The sequence below is a fragment of the Zea mays genome, chromosome 4 (genome assembly GCF_902167145.1).
Source record: "Zea mays cultivar B73 chromosome 4, Zm-B73-REFERENCE-NAM-5.0, whole genome shotgun sequence".
In the NCBI taxonomy this organism is placed as follows: domain Eukaryota; kingdom Viridiplantae; phylum Streptophyta; class Magnoliopsida; order Poales; family Poaceae; genus Zea; species Zea mays.
The window spans coordinates 159,275,858-159,293,669 of NC_050099.1; the positions used below are offsets into that span (position 1 = coordinate 159,275,858).

Genomic DNA, 17,812 nt, shown 5'->3' on the forward strand with positions numbered 1-17,812 from the left:
GCAGCGTCGGAGAGGAAGAGAGGGAGGTTGCGGATGATGAGGTTGTCATCGTCCGTCCCTCCCAGCTGGCATGCCAGCCGGTAGTCCGCAAGCCACAACTCCGGCCTTGTCTCCCCTGAGTACTTGGTGATGGTAGTCGGGACTTGGAACCGGGCCAGGAACGACGCCCGTCGTATGGCCCGGCTGAAGGCTCGCGGACCTGGCGGTTCGGGCGAGGGGCTCCGATCCTCCTCACTGTCGTAGCGACCTCCGCGCCTGGGGTGGTAGCCTCGGTGCACCCTTTCCTCGAGGCGGGCTCGACGGTCGCGGCGGTGTTGCTCGTCGCCAAGGCGATCCGGGGCCACGGGCGTCCCGTCTCGTGTGCGCTCGGTGCGGACCGAGGCCTCCCGTATGAGTCGGGAGGGCGTTGCGCGACACTCCGAGGGGCAACCCTGCCTTTGGGAGGCAGAGCTCTCGGCTCGTCGGACTGCGTCATCTTCCAGGAGATCCTTGAGTTCGCCCTGAATACGGCGCCCCTCGGTGGTGGACGACTCCGACATTGTTCGGAGTAGCATCGCCGCTGCAGCTAGATTCTAGCCGACCCCGCTGAAGGCCGGGGGCAGCCCTGCCCTGGCATCACCAACGATACGGCGCTGGACGTCTCGGGCCCGATGACGCGCTTCTCTAGCAAGTGCTCGGCCTGCCCACTCCTGCTCGATGTTTTGTCGGAGCTGCACAAGCCGCCCTGCTTCTTCGTCGAACTTGGCCTGCATCTCGCGGAATTGCTCGAGCTGTGTGTCCTGACCCCCCGCAGGGACTGGGACCACAGCTAGCTCCCGCGGGATGTCAACGCGAGACGCAGGCACAGGGGCGTTGTCATCTTCCGGCATGCCGAGGTGGTTGCCTTCACCATGATCCCCCTGATCGAAGTGGAAACACTCGCGGCTTGGGCCATAACCCTTGTCGTCAAGGTTGTGGTCATCGTCGGAGTAGCCGGAGAGGCAGTAGTCACATGCGGACATGAAGTCTTGCATGGCACTGGGATCACGGAGTCTGGAGAAATCCCAACCGAAGTCGGAGTCGTCGTCTTCCTCGGAACCCACGGGTCCGGATGTCGAGACGGCCGTCAGTCGGTCCCAAGATGACCACATATGATACCCTGGAAGGTTTGGATATGCCCTTGCAAAAGCGCTCACCGAAGCGGGGTCGCTTGGTGGATCGAAGCTGAATCTAAAACGGACGGGGTGGAAAACGGACGGTACCTCTTGGTCGATGGACGGTGGCGAAGTCGCGTCGGGGACGGACTGCACCGTTATCTCAGGTACGAGGCTAACGCCCAACAAGTCCTTTGCGAGGGTGCTGGCGTCATCAGTCTGCTCGGGGTTGGTGCGTTGCGGGGAAGCGACACCAGTCTTTCTCTCAGGTGCGAGGACAACACCCGACATGGCCCCCGCAGGGGTGCCGGCGTCGTCGACTTGCTCAGGCCCGATAGCCGACGAGGTGCCGCCTCCTGCATGGCCACGGTTGCCCTGTCTCCTCCTCCTCCTCCTCCGGTGAGGAGGGTGACGGGGCAAACCCGAGTGTTCCTCTTCTGCCACGGGGGGAAGTCGTCGTCGAGTTCGCCGCCACCGGGCGAGCTGACGACCGTTGTTGCTGTCGCGCTGCGAGGGGAGAAGCACCATGTCGTAGCTGCCGTCGCGGGACACGAACTCGAGACTCCCGAAGCGGAGCACCGTCCCGGGCCGAAGAGGTTGTTGATGGCTACCCATCTAGAACTCAACGGGAAAGTATTCGTTAACACGCAGCGAGCCCCTACCTGGTGCGCCAACTGTCGGCGTTTCGGACCCACGAGATTCATCAACCGACCAGTGAATTTGTTGTTGCGTGCCCCTACCCAGATGGGTTGATGCAAGATGGAACACAAGCGGGGGAATGAGGCTTATATTATCTTGCACCGGGGTGCTCATAGTAGGGGTTACAAGCGTCGTGAGGGAGCGAGGGCGAGAGCGAGAGAGAGAGAGAGTCTCTGCGTGCGTCTGTCTCTGTCTCAACGTCAATGTATTGCGTCAACGTGTCTCCCCGTCTGTCCTCGTGCGAACCTGCCTTAGGAAGGCTCTGGACATCCCCTTTTATAGATACAAGGAGATGTCCACCTGTACAATGGGGGTGTAGCTAAGTGCTAGCGTGGCTGGCGGAGAAGCGCCTTGAGCCCTGTACACGAGCTAACGTGGCCGTCGGAGAAGTGCCTTGAGCCCTGTAGAAGCACAGCTGGTGGTGCGACATGGATCCTACTGACGTTGTCTTGCTTCCATAGGGAGCTGAGAACCCTTGACGTCAGGGATGCACGCGAGGAACCATCATTACCTGCTATCGGAGTAGTTTGATGTGACTCCGGTCTTGTTCCTTCGTAGCAAAAGATGGCTAGCTAGCGGTAGGGTAATGATGCATCCCCTGTAGCATAGTCGGTCCGAGGCCGAGGTCGGGCGAGGCGGAGACTTCTCCTGAGGCCGAGTTTTGAGGTCGGGCGTGGATGTGACTCCTCCCGAGGCCGAGGCTGAGGCTGAGGCCGAGGCCCTAGGTCGGGTGAGACGGGGACCTTCCCCCGAGGCCGAGGCCTGGGGTCGGGCGAGGCGGAGCTCGCTGTCGCGCCCGAGGCCGAACTCGGGAGAGGTCACGACTTACTGTTGCTAGTCTTACCCTGGTGGTTGGTACAGTAGCCGGAGCAGGGTCGAACAATGTTGTTTTCCTGTCAGAACGGTCAGTGAAAGGGCGAAGTGACTGCGGTCACTTCGACCTTGCCGACTGAGGCACGCGTGTCAGGATAAGGTGTCAGGCAATCCCCGCATTGAATGCGCATGCGATACGGTCGGTTGGTAAGGCGATTTGGCCAAGGTCGCTGCACGACAAAGTTCGCACCAAACTGGGCTTTGGGCGAGCCGAGGGTGTGCTCACTGCCTGAGGAGGCCCTCGGGCGAGGCGTGAATCCCCCCGGGACTACTGTTCCCGCCCGAGGCCGAGGCTGTGCTCGGATGAGGTTGCGTCCCTTGGTAGACGAGGCCCTGACTTGACCCGCGCTTCATCAGCTGATTATGGTTTGTTCTGAAGATGTTTTCCGGCCGCGTTTAGGAGTATTGGGGGTACCCCTAATTACGGTACCCGACAATACACATGTGCTAAACCTAAATATATTTTGACTATGAAAGTTGGAATAAATTAAATTGTAATTTGAGTTGGGAGGAAATACCAGATTTCCTCTGTTTTCGTTTTCCTGCCTACAACTATATAGAGGTGATTATTTGATGTGTATGCACCGATCTGAATGTCGTGATCGGATGCCACGGTATGATACGTGCAGCTGCTAGCATGCTTTAGTACTACTCTGCTGTGATACGTACAACACACGTACAAGTGCTAGGGTAGCGCTAAGGCTGTCTCCAACAACACCCTGTAAAGGGTCCTGTCCGCTAAATATAGAGGACTGTCAGGTCCCCTACGGCTCCAGCAAGGGACTCTATAGCGTCCTCTAAATTTTAGAGGATGTGGCAGGCACTCTAAATGTGGAGGGCTCTGAGAGTGCGCTATCCGCGCTGCTCCTCCACCAGCCGCCGTGAGGATACTTCCGCGTCCTCCTACCCCGCACTGGCGACTGCATCTTCCGGGGCCGAGCCCTCGATCCGGCGCGCTTCGCCGCCGGCATCGAGGCAGGAGGGCGAGAAGCGGGCGTGCGGAGGCGGGTCTGTGGGCGTAGAGCTCGCACCCCTTCGAACCGAGGCCGCGCGAGCCACCGCAACCCAAGATCCAAGCCAGCTTCCCCCTGCTCGTCGCCGGAGAGTCGCCATCGGCAAAAGGCTTCGTCGTCCGCCGACTTCGTCGAAGGCAGCCGGCAAAAGGAAGAGATGCTCGTCGCCGCCGTCGTCTTCCTCTTCGATTCGGTCCACCGAGGCAGATCCGCGAAGGGCGAGGTACGAACTAGACAAATCCTTTTTGTTTAGTACTTAATCATTGGCGTATTGTATTGTTCGTATTTGGGGGCATCGATTAGGGTTTGTGGGATGTTTAGGGTTTAGGATCTGGAGCATTCCAAATAATGCGCTTCAAATTCATGCATCAATGGATTCTTGTTGTGTCCGGATGCTTAAATTTAGACCGGTTTTGGTGGATCCATTTCGGGTTTGGGGGGTTGTTCGTCCCTCGTTGTTTTGTCGGGTCTGAACCTCAGCATGCATTTTTTATGCGACCATGGTAACCTAATCTGCAAATTTATAACAGGTTCACATAGATGCAATGTACATTGATTAAGGGTTCATTTCAACTGTGTACTCATAGTTTGGAATCCCTTCTATGCAGTAGTTTGTATAAGATACGTAATTTGTAGTCGGTGTTAACTAATTCAACACTGTGTTTGATGTAGCCATGGATTCGGAGAACGAAAAGCTCCGTAAAGCACTGGCTACTCTGCTCAGAGTTGTTCAAAAGCGTAGTTGTGACATCGTTGATGTCGTCAAATCAGCCTTCCAGCCTTTCAACTCACCTTTGGTCGACGAATTGAACCGAGCACTAGTCGAGATTGACGACCTCGCCAAGGATCTTGAAGACGTAGCAGTGCAAACTCAGTGGGAGGTAGAAAATATGGCTAACAGTCAAGTGAAAGAACATCCACAACAAGAGGAAGCAGTAGAGGACCTTCTGATAGAAGATGGTTCAGAAGACGACCTACTGATAGACGAAGAGTCACCAATTAACTATGAAGACCTTGTGGGCTACGACGATGGTCGTGACTACTCAACCGACGACACATATCCCTACTAGTGTTCTAGGTTTAACTTAAGTAGAAGTATTGTAGCATGTTCAGGTCTATGTTCAGGTCTACTTGTCGGTTGGTATGATCATGCTTTTGGGGGATTTAAATGTTCTGGTCTATGTAAACTGAAACCGGTTCAGTTACTACAATAATTATTGTGTTTTGTTGGACTATGTTTGCCTTACTTTATACCATGTTACATGTTCACTACATGCTCATTTATATCATGTTTGATGTGCCTCTATTGCATAGAATGGGGAGTGATTGGAACCAGGTGATGTCTCAATATGGAAGCTTCCTTAGCCAGATTGACGAGCAGCCTATCGGAACACAACATTCTGAATTTCTAGTTGATGGGCAACCCGAGAGCTCAAGAACACCAGCTGTTACTAAAAAGCCAACTCAAAGAACTAAGCTAGCAAACTTCACTGCTGAAGAGGACACAAGGGTATGCCATGCATGGCTTGCTGTTAGTTGCGATCCCATTATTAACACAGGGCAGAAACGTCAAGGATTTTGGAGTAGAATTACTGAAGCATACAACTCAAGACGAGGAACATTGCCAGAAAGGTCCACAAAATCTTTGATGAGTAGATGGGATACTATCAAAACACAGTGTTCCACTTTTGCTGGATACATGATGGCAGTCCTCCGACAGAATCCTAGTGGACTCAGTGACGCAGACAAGGTACATCTTTCATGTAACATTTTTACATCACTATTTAGAGGTTAGTTAGTATGTTCCTGTTGTTAACCATTTGTTTTATGTGGCAGACATCACTGGCAGCTTCTAGGTTTGCAGCAATTGAGAAGAAGCCTTTCCACTTTTTGCACTGTTGGGCCATTCTTAAGGACCAACCAAAATGGATGGACAACCACATGGGTCAACAACATCAGCAAGCCAACGCTAATCCCACACATTCTAACACTGTTGATGTGGATGCAGAAGAATCTGTACCATCAAGCTTCACATCGAAGAGGCCACTTGGTCGAGATTCTTCTAAGGAAAAGGCAAAGAGGACTAAATCTGTGGACACATCTTCATCAGATTCTGAGTTCATGACACGCATGGGAGATCTTTCTTTGGAGCGCCTGTCAGTGTACAAAACAACTGTTACAACTGAGGAAAAGAAGTTGGATTCAATGAACAGAAATGAGAGGCAGAAATTGCTCCTAGAAAAGAAGAAGTTGAACCTAGAGAAATTAAGGCTTGAAAGGCAGAAACTAAAGGAGGACAAGGAAGAGGAGATAATGATCTTAAGCATGGATTTGAGCAAATGTAACCTTCTACTCCGCAAGTACTATGAAGCCAAGCAACAAGAGATACTGGCAAGGGTTACTGGGTCTACTTCATCTGGCCAGTGATGGTTCCTTACTTAATATGTTTGTTTGTCATTTATGAATGAGGCGTAGTCGGACTTGTTTCTGTGAGCTTGCTGTCGTCAGACCGTAATCTGGTTTGTACCAGATTTTTTTAGGTCTTCTTTGAACTATTTGTTTTGAAGTATTTGTTTTGAACTATGTGTCATGGTTTGTACCTGAATATTTTACTATATGTGTTGAACTATTTGGTTTCATTAACTGTGAGCTTGGTGTACTTTTTGTTTACCATTTGTACACACATGTGGTTGCATGACAGTAGTACTTGTTATTGAATTGAAACAGCAACATGAGACACTAACAGTACACACAGTTGATAAGAACAGACATGACACTACGACAGACAGTACAACAATGTAAACTAAACATGTCAACACAATAACAGTTCGATAGTAGATAAGAACAGACATGACACAACTTGTTTCATTGCTTCCTATGCAACTCCGGATCCATGTCGCGCCCAGTGATGGTGTATCAGATCAACCTGAAGCTGAGTATATTTGTTGCGGTCTTTCAGTTGGTTGTACCTTTGATTGACGAAGTCGTTGCGCTCTTCCATTACACCCCATCTCTTCTGGAGTACACCGAAAGCTCGTTCAATATCTTTGCGAGCAGACTCTTGAATTGTTGCAAAGTGTTGGGTTCTAACGTCGTAGGGGTTACGGATTGTCTTCACAAATGCGGGCCAGTCACGGTAAATCTCGTCTGCTAGGTAATATCCCATATTGTATGTGTGACCATTCACAGTGAATGAAACTCGAGGTGTGTCACCGCTCAGATGCCTTTCGAAAAGGTTTGAACGGTGAAGAACGTTTATGTCGTTGCAACTACCTAGCAGACCAAAATATGCATGCCATATCCACAGGTCATACGACGCAACAGCTTCCAAGATCATGGTAGGATGTTTACCACGCCCTGTAAACATGCCCTTCCATGAACTTGGACAGTTACGCCACTCCCAATGCATGCAATCAACACTACCAAGCATACTAGGAAACCCACGTGACTCGCCAACTTGGAGAAGGCGTGCGATATCTTCTGCATTTGGTGCACGGAGATAATACAGAGCAAACGCGGTTTGGACGGCCATGCAAAAGTGTTTCAATGCCTCATGAGCAGTAGATTCACCAATGCGTACGTATTCGTCAACGACATCAGCCGGAATACCGTAAGCAAGGATTCGAACAGCAGCAACAACTTTCTGTAGAGCAGAAAGACCAATCTCACCCGCACAGTTTGGACGCTGGATAAAATATGGATCCACTTGTTGCACAACATCAACAAGGCGCTCAAACACATGGCGACGCATGCGGAACCTACCATAGAATTCATGTGTCATAATAGGGGTCATGAAGTTATGTACATGGTAAAATGAATGTGGTAATTGTAAATACCTCCTACGAAATTGAGCATCCGTGTACACCGGGTTCGCTCCAAAGTAGTCCGCTCGGATTCTTGCATCGCCGCTCATGTGATCACGATGAATCCTAACACGCCCTGGAATCGAACCACCATGACGACGCTCATTGCGTGCACGTCGCCTCCTATTGACCATGTGCCTCGCCAACTGCAACTCTTCTTCTTCCTCTTCCATTTCTTCCATCAACCGCACAAGAAAATTGTTTTCTAAGTAGGGATTCATGGTTGTGGAGTTTGTAAAGGCAAGGTTGAGTGAAGTATGGAAGGCTCACTCGCTATTTATAGAGGAAGTACGCTTCGGATAGAAGCCATGCGGTTGCCGTGCAAGGGAAGCTAGGCTATGGCTTCTCGAAGAAGAGTACTGGCTTACGGTGCAAGCTTGTCCATTTGAAAACATATTTTGCCAACGATATTATACTATGTGGCGCGTTATCGAGAACAATTACAGAACAACAAAACAAGCAATGTAATTAATATTGACAATTCGAATTTATTAATTTCAAAATTAATAAATACAATTTTTACGTATCATTTATGCAGCTTGAAATGCGAAGAAAACAAAGAAAAATGAAAAAGAAATGGAAAATGTGAATCTGTTAACACTGTAGCTTTAGGGGACGAATTTTAGAGGACGCTGCTGGAGACGGAGAATATATAGAGGACAGAATCTTTTAGAGTGTTCTGTAAAGGACAGAGAATATTCCTTTAAGCGACGAAATTTAGGGGACACTGTATCATTTATGCTGTTGCTGTGTCTGCGGGAAGAGCCGAGCTGAAATAAACGATCATTCGATAGACTCATGTAGCTAGTCATGAATGCAGGAGTACGAGTATCCAATGCAACCACTACGTTTAATTTCAGCTGCGCTACAGTTATTTTTTATAGGAGCTCGCTGTAGTAGTACTCAGTAACGTACGGCCGGGCCCGTGTCCGGCTAGAGCTAGATGAGCTGGACAACGCGTTCGTTTCATATTTCTCCATTGTTTGGATTAGAGTCGAAAGTTGGGCCACGGTCCGGACCTACCGTGCTTTAGTGTTTAGAGTTTATGGTTTAGCTAGTGCTTTACGCTAACACTTTTTGTCACACCCGGTTTTAAAGGACAAAGCCGGGTGCATCTCATACATGCGCCAAGAAGACAACATATATAATAACAGAGTGTATAGAGATAAATGTCATAAAACATCAGAGTATTTATTACATAGCGGAAGACTTAATACAAAATAAAATAATAAACATAAAACGAACTAAGTATCGTCGGCGCCAATGTCAACTGAGAAACGCCACCTAGATCAGATCATACTCCTCGCCTTGTGGCTCCTCCTAAACCACCTGCTCTTCTCCTGTGGGGGGGTGTGAGACAGTAAGAGTGAGCTCACATACGTTCATCGCTCAACAAGTTGTGGGGAATAATGTGGCATGAACTCACCAAAGGTGGGAGTTCATGAAGTGTAAGGCTGATCAATGATATAAGGCTGAAGCTGAGCATTGCTTTTAAGTTGGTCAAAATTTTATTAGCAATTACTAAGTGTAAGTAAATACCAAACCATTATAATAATAAGTAAAAGTAATAATAAAATAATCTCAAATGCAATGAAATGACAGATTAAGTTTAAGTTCCATAAATTAATCATGTGAGTGTCCGAGCCGCTCATGACCGTGAGCACGGCTAGTATACCAGTTTTACACTCTGCAGAGGTTGCGCATCTTTACCCACAAGTCGTGTTACCCATTTGCCACGGAGTTGATCAGACTCCATACACCTCTACCAAGGAAGCGAGGCAGGGTACCACTACGAGGCCTTTACAAAGTTCCACTAGCTTCAGACTACCCGCTACAGTTTATAGGAAGCTCCAGTGCAGGGTTCTTGCCTGACCGCCATCGCAGCAAAATCAACCCAAGGACCTCCCTACACTGACCACTCCCCTACTGCCCTTGCCCCTTTCGGGTAAGGCAGCCCTCCACTAGCTTTCCTAGTTAATCAGCCAAGGGCGTCCCATTATACCCTTGTGGTAGCACTGTTTTCCCGGGTGGTTCTCCATGTTCCCATTAACATAATGATCTTATCATGAACATAAAATAATGAACAGATAATAACAAGTGTAAAAATGAGTGATGAATATCTCTATACCCAAATCCACATAAAGCAATAGCATAAACTACCCAAAACTTTAGTAGTAAAACCAGTGGTGAAGCAAGGTATAAAGATAGTCAAAATCTAGGGTAACCTATTGGGTCCCATCAAAATTAACCTATGCAGATCATTATGATTAATAAGAACATGAATGGGTAAAAGAAGTGATCAAGGGCACAACTTGCCTTCAATGAGCTCCTGCTCAGCTACTTCTACTTGTTGAACCTCAGATTCCACAGTGGCTTGCTCGTCTACTCGCATCAATACAATACATACATAGCATAGCATAAATTAACATCACATTAAACATGCAAATAGAATATACAGTAATAAACTAGACATTAAAATAAGATCACAGGAATTGGAATCATTAAATTTGGAGTTATATATTTTAAGTTATGAATTTCCAAAGGTTTTATGCATTTAATATAGGGTTAAGTGGGAAATAAATTTTAATGTGTATTTCATGTAAAAACAGTGGTATTATTTGATAGAGAAAAATATTACAAAACTATAGGAACTGGAATGGTCCAATTTGGAGTAAAAATGAATTTTCTACAAATTAAACAAGTTTAGCATTTATTTATGCATTAAAATTGATTTCTGATATTAATTTTTCTGATTTTCAATACTATCTGGATTGGGCCTCCAATTTCATAAAGCGCAGGGGGTTCTGGGTAAAACTCCTGCGACACAGGGAACAGTGTAAAGGATGGCGGGTTGATATATATAACAGACAGGGTCTCTTTTATAAAACATACCCGCGAAGGGGTATGGGTAAATGTGGGCCGCCCGATCGCTAATCGACGCACCGGATTAGAACCCACACCCGCCCGAAGCGGTACGCGACACAAGTCCTCGGATCTCAATCTAACGGCCACCACGCGATCGCCTGACTCAAAACCATGCCGTGGGTCTCCACCGCCCGATCAGAATCAGACGGTCACAATCCGTCCAAGAGCACCGCATTAATCTCGACCACCAGCAGCCGATCCAAGGGCCCAGAGATCGGCACCTACCTTACGCCCACCCAGTACGACGGAGGTCCCTCCCCCACGGTGGCAACCTCCCCGGCGAAGTTTGATTTGGTGATACAGTGCACGAAAACTCAATTAAAGACTGCTACACGATGCCTAGGGGATGGCGAATACACTAAGACGTACCTCACTGGTAGGGACGAAGCACAGAGGCCCGACCGCGGCGCGAGGCGGACGGTCGCGGAGAGCAGAGTCCGGTGAGAAATTCCGAGGCGCTGGAGCGTGACTTGACCCAAGCAAGGCGTCGACCACCTAACCTAGGACCGGGCGAACCCCTCTGGACACTTGCCGCGAGTACGGTTGCGCCGAGCTCGTGATTCCGGTGCGGCGGCTATCTACGGGTTCCTCACTCCAAGCTTGCCGATGGGATTCGCGGTGGTGCAGCAGTGCGCGCAAGACGGATATCGAGCTACGGCTCTTGATTCTTATAGCCCGAGGCCGCAACTGTATCCCGGTGAATTCGGAGCTCCGGGCGCGGTCTGCGCGGGCTGTTACAAGGCACGGCGGCCAGTGAGGAAGAAGGGGGTTTTTTTCCCTGGTGCGCTGGTCCCACATGTCAAAGGGAGGGGCGTGTTGTGCGGCTGACGACGCGGCCCGTGTGCCAGCGACGCGCGTAGTGGTTTTGGGCTGGCTTTCCTAGTTGGGCCGAAAAGGGAAGTTTTGGCCCAGGCAGCTTTTTTTATTCTTCTCTTTTTATCTTTTCTGTTTTCTGTTTTCTTTTCTTTTATTCTTCAATTCCCAATTTGAACTTCAAATATGATGTGAAACTAGTACCCAAATTAAAGGTAAACTTTAATCATACCTGAATGGTTGGGTTTATATTTTTATAGACTTTGTTTTATATTTCATAATATCTCTATCTTCTTTTTTTTCTATTTTCAAATCAATTTTCGATTTAGGTTTTACTTTAAATCCTCATCCCATTATCATTATATTTTATTCATTTTATTATTGCTTTTAATGCACAAACAAAAATCCAAAATGATGCCATGGTTTATTTGTGTCGTAGTGAAGTTTTACTCATTTTTAAACATGACCGGTCGCATGTGATGATAAATGGAGATGCACATATATTCCAAGGAGACAATTCCTCCTTTTATTCTCCCTTACAATTTGAGTATTACAAATCCTACCCCCCTTAAAAATAATCTCGTCCTCGAGATTTAAGAAGATCTAGGGAAAAGATGGGGAAAATCTATGCGAAGCTCTTCTTCTCTTTCCCTTGTAGCTTCGTCTTCTCCAGGGTGACTCCATTGAACCTTGCACATTTTTATCACCTTATTTCTTGTAACTCGAGTCAGGGTGTCCAGAATCTTGATAGGGTACTCAGCATAAGTCAGGTCATCTCGAACACTAAGGTCCTCCATCGGTAGTTGCTCCTCAGGTACCCTAAGGCACTTCTTTAGCTGGGATACATGGAACACATCATGCACATCTGACAGATGATCGGGTAACTCCAGTTGATATGCAACTTCCCCCACTCGCTTTAAGATCAAGAAAGGTCCAATGAAGCGAGGGGACAACTTTCCTTTAACTTTAAATCTCCTCATACCCCGGAGTGGTGACACCTTCAAATAGACATGATCACCCTCCTGAAACTCCAGTAGTCTTCTCCTATTATCAGCATAGCTCTTTTGCCTGGATTGTGCAATTCTCAAATTTTCTCTTATCATTCGAACTTGTTCTTCTGCCTCATGAATAAGTTCAGGCCCAAAGAACTGTCTTTCACCAGTTTGATCCCAATACAGTGGTGTCCTGCATTTTCTGCCATATAGAGCCTCAAACGGTGACATCTTCAAATTGGCCTGGTAGCTATTATTATAAGAGAACTCAACATAGGGTAAGCTCTTATCCCAACTTCCACCATGTTTAAGAGCACAAGCTCTTAACATATCCTCTAGCACTTGGTTAGTTCTCTCTGTCTGTCCATCAGTCTGGGGATGGTAGGCTGAGCTAAAATTCAACTTTGTATCCAAACTCTCATGCAACTTCTTCCAAAACCGAGAAGTAAACTGTGAACCTCGATCCGACACGATCTTCTTAGGCACTCCATGTAGACACACTATCCGAGACATATACAATTCTGCTAGCTTGGCTCCCGTGTAATTAGTCCTCACTGGTATGAAATGAGCCACTTTTGTTAATCTGTCCACAATTACCCAAATAGAGTCATATCCTGCTGGAGTGCGGGGTAATCCAACAATGAAATCCATACCAGTTTCTTCCCATTTCCACTCAGGTATCTTCAATGGGTGCAATAGTCCAGCGGGTCTTTGATGTTCGGCCTTGACTCTTTGACATACATCACACTTAGCCACATGGGCAGCGACATCTCTTTTCAGTCCATACCACCAATACTTTTGCTTCAAATCTTGATACATCTTAGTACTACCAGGATGAATAGAATAATCAGAATCATGAGCTTCTTTCAATATAGTCTCACGAAGGCTATCAATCTCCGGAACACATATCCGATCCTTGAACCATATAGCACCTTGCTCATCCTCCGTGAATTCCGGAACTCGACCTTCCGTAATCAGATCCTTAATCTCTTGAATTTTAGCATCACCAACCTGACCTTTACGAATCTCTTGCTCCAAGGTAGGTTCCAACTCGATGGTAACTCCTTCAGTGTGTGTAACAATTCCCAAGTTGAGTCTCTCAAAATCTTTTGCTAATTCGTCGGGTAGCTGGACAACAAAAGCGGAGTGAACATGCTCTTTCCGACTCAAGGCATCTGCAACCAAATTCGCCTTGCTCGGGTGATAATGAATCTCCAAGTCATAATCCTTGATAAGCTCCAACCAACGGCGTTGCCTAAGGTTGAGATCCTTCTGAGCGAATATATACTTCAAACTCTTATGATCTGTGTACACTTGGCACTTAGTTCCCATAATATAATGTCTCCAAATCTTAAGCGCATGCACAACGGCTGTCAGTTCTAAGTCATGAGTGGGGTAATCCAGTTCATGTTTCCGCAACTAACGAGATGCATAGGCAATCACATGACCTTCTTGCATGAGCACACATCCAAGTCCTTGGCCACATGCATCACAATAAATGTCAAATCCCTTCTGTAGATCTGGCATAATCAATACTGGCGGTGACATCAATCTCTCCTTCAATTGATCAAAGCTCTCTTGGCATTTCTCATCCCACTTGAATTCTCTTCCTTTCTCCAGAAGCGATGTCATAGGCTTGGCAATCTTAGTGAATCCTTCAATAAATCTCCGATAATATCCTGCGAGTCCCAAGAAACTCTGAATCTCCGTAACTGTAGTGGGCACTCTCCACTCCATAATCTCCTTGACCTTAGCAGGATCCACCGCTATTCCTCCATTAGAAATAATATGTCCAAGGAATGGCACCTTGTCAATCCAAAACTCGCACTTGCTGAACTTAGCGTAGAGTTGATTATCTCGCAGCTTTTGTAGCACCAATCTCAAATGTTCCTCATGATCACTATCACTCTTGGAATAGATAAGAATATCATCGATAAATACTACGACGAATCTATCCAAATACTCCATAAACACCTTATTCATCAAATTCATAAAATAAGCTGGTGCATTGGTTAATCCAAACGACATAATAGTGAACTCATATAATCCATATCGGGTTGAGAAAGCCGTCTTAGGAATATCCGAGGGTCTAATCTTCATTTGATGATAACCCGATCAGAGATCAATCTTCGAGAATACCCTTGCACCTCTTATCTGAATAAATCCTCAATGTGGGGTAACGGGTACTTGTTCTTCACAGTAACATCATTGAGAGACCTATAATCCAACACATTCTTTGTGATCCATCCTTCTTCTGTACAAACAGAACCGGTGCTCCCCAAGGTGAGGAACTCGGACGAATGTAACCAGCCTCTTGTAACTCCGCCAACTGCTTCTTTAGTTCCTTTAACTCTTCTATAGACATCCTGTATGGCCGTTTGAAAATAGGGACAGTCTCAGGTAAGGGATCAATGACAAACTCAACTTTCCTATATGGTGGCATCCCTCGTAACTCCTCTGGAAAGACATCCGGAAAATCCTTAACCACACGGATGTTGTCACCAACAAACTTCCCATCTACTAAGAATGCCGCTAGTCTGGTGGCGGTAGTTACTGCAATTCCAACTTCAAACCTTTCTCCTTTGAAACTGGTGAGTTCTATGGTTCCTTTAGCACAGTGTATAAACTGCCTTTGCCTTTCTTAACCATGACATACTAAGGATCACGTCTATAGTGCTCTCTTCTAACACTATAGGGGTAGCCCATCTGGGTTAGAAACATAGGGTAAGAAGGGAAGAATTGTAGACAAGGCGAGTAATTACGAGGAATGTTACTGCGGTAGATTTATTAGCTAAGTAGATTAGTGTGTCACCTACTAAAGCTAATACATTACCTTATGGTGGTACATGCTAAGATGCCCATATATCAATCAATCAAAGAAGCAAATCAAGCATTTATCATCAGAACAATCAAACAACATTTTTAATAGAGAAAATAATTTTAATTTTGTCTTAGGTCTCCTATCTCTTAAAAAGTTCATAAATGTAGGATTCCAAGGTGTGAAATCCATCTTGTCTTAGAGTAGAAAAGATAAGAGTAATCAGAGTATGACAGCAAAAGGTGAGACAGGATCAGGATGAGATAAGTATAGAATGAATCAGAGCAAGGTAAGTAGGTAAGGGTTTGTCCATTTCTATCTAGGTTTCGTTCTACAGTCAACATTTCCTCTGATACCACTTCTGTCACACCCGGTTTTAAAGGACAAAGCCGGGTGCATCTCATACATGCGCCAAGAAGACAACATATATAATAACAGACTGTATAGAGATAAATGTCATAAAACATCAGAGTATTTATTACATAGCGGAAGACTTAATACAAAATAAAATAATAAACATAAAACGAACTAAGGATCGTCGGCGCCAATGTCAACTGAGAAACGCCACCTAGATCAGATCATACTCCTCGCCTTGTGGCTCCTCCTAAACCACCTGCTCTTCTCCTGTGGGGGGGTGTGAGACAGCAAGAGTGAGCTCACATACGTTCATCGCTCAACAAGTTGTGGGGAATAATGTGGCATGAACTCACCAAAGGTGGGAGTTCATGAAGTGTAAGGCTGATCAATGATATAAGGCTGAAGCTGAGCATTGCTTTTAAGTTGGTCAAAATTTTATTAGCAATTACTAAGTGTAAGTAAATACCAACCCATTATAATAATAAGTAAAAGTAATAATAAAATAATCCCAAATGCAATGAAATGACATATTAAGTTTAAGTTCCATAAATTAATCATGTGAGTGTCCGAGCCGCTCATGACCGTGAGCACGGCTAGTATACCAGTTTTACACTCTGCAGAGGTTGCGCATCTTTACCCACAAGTCGTGTTACCCATTTGCCACGGAGTTGATCAGACTCCATACACCTCTACCAAGGAAGCGAGGCAGGGTACCACTACGAGGCCTTTACAAAGTTCCACTAGCTTCAGACTACCCGCTACAGTTTATAGGAAGCTCCAGTGCAGGGTTCTTGCCTGACCGCCATCGCAGCAAAATCAACCCAAGGACCTCCCTACACTAACCACTCCCCTACTGCCCTTGCCCCTTTCGGGTAAGGCAGCCCTCCACTAGCTTTCCTAGTTAATCAGCCAAGGGCGTCCCATTATACCCTTGTGGTAGCACTGTTTTCCCGGGTGGTTCTCCATGTTCCCATTAACATAATGATCTTATCATGAACATAAAATAATGAACAGATAATAACAAGTGTAAAAATGAGTGATGAATATCTCTATACCCAAATCCACATAAAGCAATAGCATAAACTACCCAAAACTTTAGTAGGAAAACCAGTGGTGAAGCAAGGTATAAAGATAGTCAAAATCTAGGGTAACCTATTGGGTCCCATCAAAATTAACCTATGCAGATCATTATGATTAATAAGAACATGAATGGGTAAAAGAAGTGATCAAGGGCACAACTTGCCTTCAATGAGCTCCTGCTCAGCTACTTCTACTTGTTGAACCTCAGATTCCACAGTGGCTTGCTCGTCTACTCGCATCAATACAATACATACATAGCATAGCATAAATTAACATCACATTAAACATGCAAATAGAATATACAGTAATAAACTAGACAGTAAAATAAGATCACAGGAATTGGAATCATTAAATTTGGAGTTATATATTTTAAGTTATGAATTTCCAAAGGTTTTATGCATTTAATATAGGGTTAAGTGGGAAATAAATTTTAATGTGTATTTCATGTAAAAACAGTGGTATTATTTGATAGAGAAAAATATTACAAAACTATAGGAACTGGAATGGTCCAATTTGGAGTAAAAATGAATTTTCTACAAATTAAACAAGTTTAGCATTTATTTATGCATTAAAATTGATTTCTGATATTAATTTTTCTGATTTTCAATACTATCTGGATTGGGCCTCCAATTTCATAAAGCGCAGGGGGTTCTGGGTAAAACTCCTGCGACACAGGGAACAGTGTAAAGGATGGCGGGTTGATATATATAACAGACAGGGTCTCTTTTATAAAACATACCCGCGAAGGGGTATGGGTAAATGTGGGCCGCCCGATCGCTAATCGACGCACCAGATTAGAACCCACACCCGCCCGAAGCGGTACGCGACACAAGTCCTCGGATCTCAATCTAACGGCCACCACGCGATCGCCTGACTCAAAACCATGCCGTGGGTCTCCACCGCCCGATCAGAATCAGACGGTCACAATCCGTCCAAGAGCACCACATTAATCTCGACCACCAGCAGCCGATCCAAGGGCCCAGAGATCGGCACCTACCTTACGCCCACCCAGTACGACGGAGGTCCCTCCCCCACGGTGGCAACCTCGCCGGCGAAGTTTGATTTGGTGATACAGTGCACGAAAACTCAATTAAAGACTGCTACACGATGCCTAGGGGATGGCGAATACACTAAGACGTACCTCACTGGTAGGGACGAAGCACAGAGGCCCGACCGCGGCGCGAGGCGGACGGTCGCGGAGAGCAGAGTCCGGTGAGAAATTCCGAGGCGCTGGAGCGTGACTTGA

At 46.4% G+C, this 17,812-nt stretch overlaps 1 protein-coding gene across 1 annotated transcript; it reads right to left on the reverse strand.

Moving 5' to 3' along the window:
* Positions 1-6,448: 6,448 nt before the first annotated feature.
* Positions 6,449-7,846, reverse strand: LOC103653889 (uncharacterized). Its single transcript, XM_008680701.4, has 2 exons — positions 7,555-7,846; positions 6,449-7,476 (listed from the first exon to the last, which is right to left on the reverse strand). The coding sequence occupies exons 1-2, from the start codon at positions 7,800-7,802 to the stop codon at positions 6,594-6,596; spliced, it is 1,131 nt and encodes a 376-aa protein (XP_008678923.1). The 5' UTR covers positions 7,803-7,846; the 3' UTR covers positions 6,449-6,593.
* Between the last annotated feature and the right edge of the window lie 9,966 nt (positions 7,847-17,812).

Coding starts and splice junctions, on each gene's coding strand:
- LOC103653889 (XM_008680701.4), bottom strand. CDS start 7,802: ATGAATCCCTACTTAGAAAACAATTTTCTTGTGCGGTTGATGGAAGAA. Junction 7,477..7,554: donor GATGCTCAATTTCGTAGGAG/GTATTTACAATT, acceptor ATTCTATGGTAG/GTTCCGCATGCGTCGCCATG.